This window comes from Vulpes vulpes, chromosome 7, assembly GCF_048418805.1.
Source record: "Vulpes vulpes isolate BD-2025 chromosome 7, VulVul3, whole genome shotgun sequence".
In the NCBI taxonomy this organism is placed as follows: Eukaryota; Metazoa; Chordata; class Mammalia; order Carnivora; family Canidae; genus Vulpes; species Vulpes vulpes.
In genome coordinates this window covers 112,350,883-112,359,625 of record NC_132786.1, presented here as the reverse complement: position 1 = coordinate 112,359,625, position 8,743 = coordinate 112,350,883, and the positions used below count along the sequence as shown (strand labels likewise).

Here is an 8,743-nt window from a genome sequence, read left to right as displayed (position 1 = left end):
GGTGCCCTAACCCTGGCGGGCGGTGCCCTAACCCTGGCGGGTGGGGGGGGCGGGTGGTGCCCTACCCCGGGCGGTGCACTAACCCGGGCAGGTGGGAGAGGTCGGCGGTGCCCTACCCTGGGCGGGCGGTGCCCTAACCCTGGCGGGCGGGGCGGGCGGTGCACTAACCCGGGCAGGTGGGAGGGGCCAGCGGTGCGGACGGTGCTGTACCCTGGGCGGGTGGTGCCCTAACCCTGGCGGGCGGTGCCCTAACCGGGGCAGGTGGGAGGGGCCGGCGGTGCCCAACCCCGGGCGGGCGGTGCCCTAACCCTGGCGGGCGGGGCGGGCGGTGCACTAACCTGGGCAGGCGGGAGGGGCCGGCGGTGCCCTACCCTGGCAGGCGGTGCCCTAACTCTGGCGGGTGGTGCCCGCGGTGCCCTACGCCGGGCGGGCGGTGCCCTAACCCGGGCAGGTGGGAGGGGCCGGCGGTGCCCTACCCCGGGCGGGAGGTGCCCTAAGCCGGGCAGGTGGGCGGTGCCCTACCCCGGGCGGTGCCCTACCCCGGGCGGGCGGCTCCCGCGGGACCGCGAGGACCCGGCGTCTGGGCGGGCCCCGCGTGACGCACTTCCGCCCGCTCCTTCCGGCTTACGGGGGCCCCAGACCTTCGTCAAAACAACAACAGAGTCGGCGCGCTCGCGCGGGCGCCGGGGCCCCGAGTCCCCGCCCTCCTGCCACCTGCGGCCGCCGCCGCCGCGCTCCGCGCCGGGTCCTGCGCCGCGCCGCCCTGTCCTGGCCGAGGGGTCGGGCGGAGAGCCGGCCGCGCCCTTTGGCCAACTTCTCCGGCGGCCACCGCGCCGCCTCGCGAGACCGGGGCCGCCGCCGCCGCCGCGCAGCAGGAAGGGAGCGGCCCCGCGGAGGACGCCCGGCGGGACTGTGCGGCCGGCGGCCCAGGCGGGCGCGGAGGGCGGCGGCGGCGGCGGCGGGCCCCGCGGCCTCGGCCCAGGTACCGCTGCCCCGCGGGGCGCCCCGAGCGGCGCGGCCCCCTCGCTGGCCGCCCGGCAGCGCCGTCGCGTAGGGGCCTTGTTGCGTTTCAGCCGGGGGTCGCGGCAGGGGCGGGGCGGTGGCTCCCTCCCTCCTCATTGCTCGCTCTCTCGCGCTCTCTCTCTCTCTTCCTCCCTCCCGGCCTCTCTCCGCAGCCCGGAGCCCGGCGGAGCCCGGAGCCCGGCGGAGCCCGGAGCCCGGCGGAGCCCGGACCTGGCGGGGACAGCTGCACCCACGGCCGGGCGCCCCGCCCCCGCCCCCGCCGCCGCCGCCGCCGCCGCCCGTCATCCTTGGTACCGGCGATGGCCTTTGTATCGCCCGATGCGCCTGTGACCGCCTGGAACACGGACTGTTAACACCCGCTTGCTGCCGTCCCCGACCGGTCGAGCCGCCAGTTACCACCTCGGCCCCTTTGGGCTCCTCCTCTGGACTCCGTTCGCTCTGGGGGGCACCATGGACCAAAATGGGATGGAGATTCCCGTGACCCTCATCATTAAGGCGCCGAATCAGAAATACAGTGACCAGACTATTAGCTGCTTCTTGAACTGGACCGTGGGGAAACTAAAAACGCATCTGTCCAACGTGTACCCGAGCAAACCAGTAAGTGTCTAACAGCTGGGCACAGCTGCTCGGGCCGGCAACCTCTTGGTGCCATGCGCTCCCGTCGCTCTGCCCCTCCCCTCCCCTCCCCTCTGGAGTCAGGCCCCCAGCCAGACTGCGGAGTATTTTGAGTTCCGAGGTGTGTGTGTGTGTGTGTCCTAACCATCGTTAACATCTTCCTCATGAGGTTCAGTTAATTAGTAAGAGTTCTTGTACAGAAATATCAAGGGACGTAAGAATTGACAGGCATGAAAAAGGGCCGTTTTCTTTGGATTTAAGGCATTGGCCTAATATAGGAGTGACAGATGGATCCTTAAAAAAAAAAAAAAAAAAGATAAACACTGCAACCTGTATTAAAGCTTTTATTGCTTTAGTTAGGCGTTGAGACTTTTAGAAGAACTACAGAAATAGGGCAAAAACAGGTTTAGAAAAACAACTCTTACTTGCCCTTATTTGTTAGCACTTTTGATACAAGTGTTTTTATTTTAATTTTTTAAAAAGATTTTATTTACTTATTCATGAGAAACACACACACACACACACACACACACACACACACAGAGGTAGAGACACAGGCAGAGGGAGAAGCAGGCTCCATGCAGGGAGTCCCGATGTGGGACTCGATCCAGGGTCTCCAGGATCACGCCCTGGGCCAAGGGCAGGTGCTCAACCGCTGAGCCACCCAGGCGTCCCTACAAGTGTTTTTAGTAGGGGAAATAAAAACCCTGAGGTATTTAAGTACTTAGAACAAAGTAGACGGAATCCTCATTTTTTTCAGATCTTTTGTTTGAGAGTTAAGACTTACACAGGGGGTAACACATTTGTTTTAATATTTTCTGCTTTATGGAAGATTCCCTATTACATATTTGTTTTACACATTTTCAAAGGGGAAAATTGCTTTTCAGAATAGTCAGTCTTGAAAGTCATAGATTTCCATGGTACTGCTAATAACATAGCCAGATTACCATTCCTAAGTATAGAAGTATATACTTACATATATAAGTGTAATTATGTGTATATATGCACACCAAGGTATATGCTCAAGCATGTGCTTATGTGAGGTCTTTATATTGTATGATTAAATCAAAAGGGACTTGGTTTACACTACGATAGATCCAAGAGTTATCACTTTTCTAAAACTTTCTCTTTTTCAAAAAGTGTCTAAGAGAAGAGTGTGAAACCCATTTGACTTCTCTGCACACAGGAGAAGCCAGCTTTTGGCAGGAGTTCTGTCCTTGTTCTAATCTCTAGTGCCCATGTGGATCATTTGCCTGCTGGAGGATAGATGAATTGCAAAATTTTCTGCATCCTGCCCCCCTAACCCACCTGCTGCTTATACACACACTTTCAGGTTTAACTGTAGCAAACCTGCTTGTTTCTTCTCTTCCAGCAAGTCCTCTCTAAGTGAATTGTAATACTGAAGTTTATTTCCAGGTTAATGAGAGTGGGTGGACCCTCGGGGTGAGGACTATGTGTTTGTTGTCTTAGAACTTCACTGAGGACTTCCAGTGGTTACTAGATTTGACAGGCTTGCATTCAAATTTATTTATGAGAACTGATTTGAAGTGTCTTAGTCGTGGAACACATCAACTGTTGAATGATACCCCACAGGTAGTCCTCAGCCTAGAAATTGGAGTACTAAAAGTTCACTTTGTAAGATGGTTATTTAGAACAGAGAACATTTTATAATACAGGCAATATTATAATAATATATCATGAGGGAAGTGTGGGTTCTTATGACCAGCCATAAAGACTGCTTAACACTGATTCTGTGTTTAGGTGTCTCAAGGGCTATTTGATGTTTAACAGAAAATATTTCTTATTCTTGATTCTTTGCACATCTGCCGGCTGAAAGTGAGTGATTTGGAAGCAGAGTACGGTTCCAGTGCCTTGTAGAAGCAGGTGTTCCTCAGTAAGGAGTAGAAAGTTGATGGTCTGGTTAGTACTGCTCCCATTAGGTCTTATGGGCCAAAGGTGGATAGAGGGCCTTGGTCCCTGTGGGCAGTGGCTTCTAGAAAAGTAAACAGGAACTGCTGGAGGGAGCAGAATGGAGGTTTGAAGTTGTCCTTTTAGGATCTCTAAAAGAGTAGGTCAAAAGTGTGCTGCCGTTGACAGAATTCTAGCTAAACTCTGCAAGAGTGTGTAAAATCTGGTCAGATACAGACTTAATCCCAGATAATCTCCACATGGATATTTAAAATTCAGTTCTCCATTTGTCAGTAAACCCACAGCAAATATGCCTTTTCTCACCAGAACATACTCTCTTGGACTTCATTTACTGAATTAGGATTTTATTGACTTGGCATTTGGGTGTCTATATGCTAAGCATGAAGGTGATGATGATTTCCTTTGCTCTTATGAAGCTCACGTCTAGTGGGGGATACAGACATGTAAGTTAAGAGCTGTAATATGTGACTGGTGTTACACAAGAGGGATGTACTGAATGCTATAGGAGCAGAGGGAGGAAATGGTCAACTCTGAAGTGGAGATAAGGGAATGTGTAGCTGTTCTAAGAAATGGTTCACAGGGACATTTTTCTTAAAGAGCTGATAACAGTTTTAAGCAGACAAGATGATAGCTGTTTTTTTTTTTAAACATATTATTTCAGAGTTAATTTTGCTCTGATGATTCTAAATTAATATTGCACTGTGTAAAAATATTATAGATCCATAATGGGCTGTGAAGGGGAGAGTGTTTTCCAGTTTCCAGTATTTCCTAGGAAATAGGGCAGTTGCCACATTTATGAAAAACTTTACAGTGCCATCAATAAAAACCGCAGATGTGGATTTGAACTCTATTGGAGTTTTAACTTTTTTAAAAAATATTTTATTTATTTATTTATTTTTTTTCGAGAGAGAGGCAGAGACATATACAGAGGGAGAAGCAAGCTTCATGCAGGAAGCCTGATGTGGGACTCGATCCCAGGTCTCCAGGATCATGCCCTGGACTGAAGGTGGTGCTAAAACTCTGAGACACCCGAGCTGCCCCGGAGTTTTAACTTTGAATGGTGTTGATAATTGGTGTAGGACTTGGTGTAAGAACTGGAAAGTGCATCAGTTCATGTTGATAGTGTATATAGGTAATTGTGAATCATGTTCTAATATGACATTTGTCATCACTTTATGGCTTTAGAGTTTCAGATCCTGAAATTGGCCTGTAGTGTGAAATAATTATTCTCTAATTTGGGGCATGAAGATATCTGTCAAGAATGCCACTTTTACTAGAGTAGTTTCAGACTGATCTAGTTTAGGCTTATTTGCTAGAGATATAAATATCAAAATAGTTGAACTTAATGTTATTCAGTAGAATGGACTATCCTACAGAAAACTTAAAATGTAAGGATCTCTTAAGTCTGAGTAGGCATCTTTCTCATTATCTCTTCTTTTTCACTCTTGTTCTCATACACAAACAATAACCAAGATGGACTCAACTCACCCTGAATTCAGTTTTGAGGGCAAACCTTTCTGGGGATTTTATGCCTTGGTTCTCCATTTTTCAGTCTTGAGGTCAAAATGCCTCGGTTCTGGGTAGGTTTCCTTTGTCTTGGTGCTTTAAGTTGTTAAACTAAAGCAGTCAATTTCATTACTTATATCTGCTCGCTCTCCTGGTCAGCTAGGGAGGTTGGTTCTGCTTTTTCAGATTGTTCCTCTGCACCGTGATCTGTTAGAATTAAAGAAATAGGAATAGAACCAGTTGTGTAGGTTGTATTCTGAGCATATAACATCTCATAACCAAATTGCCCACAGTTCAAATGGAAGTTTTAATTTCATTAGCAGTGGAAATAGCTTGTAATAATAATATAACTTAAGATTTATATCTGCCTCGCTTTTGTAATTCCCTATTACCTTACTCAGGCAGGTCATTTTTAATACTTACTCATTTAACTGTCTCAGAACTGTTGACCTAAAGGAGCTTATAATCCATACACATAAATAATTTTTGTTTTATAAGACTTGTCTTTAAAATTTTAGTGCTCATGTTTAAGAGAGTTTCATGGTCCCTAGCAATATCATTCATATTTTTAAAACTCTTTGAATAAAGGATATTATTAAATTGAATGTGAAGATTGTTGAAAAGTTAAGTTTTGAATGAGTGCTGACTAAATTTATTTAACTCCTTTGTAGCCTCTTCCTAATGTATTCTTTGGGAAAATAACAGTACTATATTTTGTTTAATCATGCATCCGTCTTTTTAAAATCAGATTTTTCTAGAACTTTAAGTTTCTCACGTCTACATAACAAACTGATTTCATGATCTCACTTGCTTTTATTTAACTGTCATATTTGGTGCTCAGATTTTAAACTTCCATTTACTAAGTGACTGCCATGTATATTAGGCATCCTACTAAGAACTTTATGTGTTTTATCACGTTTATTCCCTACAGACACCTTATGATGTAAGTTTTATTTATTAGTTGTATTTTATGGATAAGGAAACAGGCTTGGTGATAGAACTCCTTAAGTAGTAGAATTGGAACTTGAACCCACGTTGGTCTGACTTTCAAGCCTCAGTGCTTAACCATTATAATTCACATTGTATATGATGGTTATATGTAATAAGATGAAAAAAAAAAAAAAGGCATTTAGGGACCTGGCCAAATTAGCTAGATATTTGCAAACTGAGAAGAGGTGAACTATAAAAGGAGGGGTATGTGTTCAGATGGTTTATCATATAAAGGTTGTAGATGAATGGATAACTTAGCCTTAATAGTGTTTTAATGCATGTTATCTTAGTGTGTGCTATTTCTGTTTATTTTGATAAATTTTAGGGAAGATACGGGAACCTAATATCTTGAGACCTCAGAGCACATTGCTTTGCTTTATCTTCACATCCTCACTTGTTTGTATAAACTATAGCAGTCATGTATTTTGGCATTCTCTGTTGTATGTATACCTGATTTGTAAATGGTCTATGAGTAGAAACTGCTACACAGGGAATGTCTCTTTGGAGTTATAGAGAAAATTATATTTTTAAAGCTCCTGTATGCTGGTTTTGTTTACTATTGTTCCAAGGAGATAAGGGGTAGAGGCAGTTTGGGTAAACCATGCTTCTGTTTACAGTGCTTCTGAATTCTCTGGGGCTTTAAATGGAGTGAATTTAGGGGAGTGAGAAGAAGATATGTTACAGTACAAATTGAGAAAAAGATATGTTACAGTACAAATTCATAGAATTCATTTTCCACAGAAATATATTGTGCACCTTCTGGGAACCACCTCTTTAAAGCTATTAGACACTTGTGACTGAACTATATGTAGGTACTGAAATACCAGTAATTACCGCTTTGAAAGGATTTGGGTTCTAGTTCTTTGAACAAACATATAAGTTGAAGATTTTTTACTAAGCTATTTGATTATGTTGATGTCATATACTAAGGACATGATTTTTTTAAAGCCATGCATAATGAAAGACTTGTTTAGTTCTTCATATACAAAATTTCACCTTTTAATACCAACGAGGTGACTTTCTAGAAATATGAAAATGTTGTTGGCTTTGTAAACTCATCTATCAGACACCTGTGAATGTTTAAAAAAAATTTTTTTTTAAATTTTTATTTATTTATGATAGTCACAGAGAGAGAGAGAGAGAGGCAGAGACACAGGCGGAGGAAGAAGCAGGCTCCATGCACCGGGAGCCCGACGTGGGATTCGATCCCGGGTCTCCAGGATCGCGCCCTGGGCCAAAGGCAGGCGCCAAACCGCTGCGCCACCCAGGGATCCCACCTGTGAATGTTTTAAATGCATTAGGGATACATAGTGTTTAATCTGTTTTTGATATCTGATTAAACATTAAAAAGTCAGATACTGGGCAGCCCGGGTGGCCCAGTGGTTTAGCACCGCCTTCAGCCCAGGGCCTGATCCTGGAGTCTCAGGATCGAGTTCCACGTCGGGCTCCCTTCATGGAGCCTGCTTCTCCCTCTGCCTGTGTCTCTGCCTCTCTGTGTCTCTCATGAATAAATAAAATCTTAAAAAAAAAAAAAGTCAGATACTTTAGAAAGTATATGTAAATCTTTTAGAAAGAAAAAGATCTCCCCAGTTAATAATCTATTTTTGCATGTTATACTTGGTAGTGAGCTTTCCTCACCTTAGTTTTTAGCAATGTCTGTTACGTGGGTGGCAAAATTTTTTGGGCCAGCTAGTTAAGCAGGTATTTATTTGGAGTGGCATAGTTCTGTCTCTGGGCTCCTCAGTACCATTAGGATGTTTCTAACTTGGTAATTTAGCTGTCTCTGCTCTACCATAAAATGCCAGGTACCAGCGGTGGAGGCAGTGAAAGTAGCTTTTATCTGGTAGGATTTGCTGACTCTTGGATGTAGGGTGTGAGCAACAGGAAGAATGGTGGTGGTGTTAACATAGATGGTCAAGTATATATGTATCTGTGTAGCCAGAATCTTAGCAGTAGACTTTTAATTGACAACTTAGTACTTTGTTTTAGATTTACCAATCCCGAATTCTGGATTTTTATATTGAAAGAGAGAAAAATGAACTTTTATTGTGTTAAGCTACTGAGATTATGGAGTTTGTCATAGCAGGTAGCACTACTTTTCCTTAACTAATACAGAAATGGATTTTCAGTTAAGGTAGACGATGCTTTTATTAGCAGGCCTGGATAAATAAAATTGTGTCACTTTTTATAAGTGAAATTGAATTTGAATTGAGATCTCAAAATCTGTATTTTTCCTAATACTGTAGTTTATAATCCCAAAAGGCTAATTGAAAGTTCAGTCAGTTGATTACTGAATTGTTTGTTATTATGCCTAACACTGGTTTTCCAGATATTTAAATTAATTCATTGATATATAAAGTGAAGAGGCCGTTTCTTTAGTGACCGAAAAATTTTCAAATCTTCTCACCTAAGTTAGGCACTGTGTTTTTCAATCACAGTAAAATTAAAGGATTCTTTTCTTCTTTCAAAATTTCTTATTTATTTATTTATAAAGATTTTATTTATTTATTCATGAGAGATGCAGAGAGAGAGAGAGAGGCAGAGAGATAGGGCGAGGGAGCAGCAGGCTCTCCCTGGGGAGCATGTTGTGGGACTCGATCGCAGGACCTGGGAATCACGCCCTGAGCCAAAAGCAGATGCTCAGCCACTGAGCCACCCAGGTGCCTCACTTCTTTCAAAA

General features: G+C 44.8%; 1 protein-coding gene across 1 annotated transcript in view; it reads left to right on the top strand.

Annotated features, from left to right (window-relative positions):
- The first annotated feature begins 1,473 nt into the window (after positions 1–1,473).
- The window catches only part of HERPUD2 (HERPUD family member 2), a 33,967-nt gene continuing 26,697 nt past the window's right edge, over positions 1,474–8,743 (top strand). The window contains exon 1 of the mRNA XM_025985813.2: positions 1,474–1,620. Within this exon, the coding sequence (XP_025841598.1) occupies positions 1,474–1,620 (147 nt within the window). The remainder of the gene's footprint in view (positions 1,621–8,743) is intronic.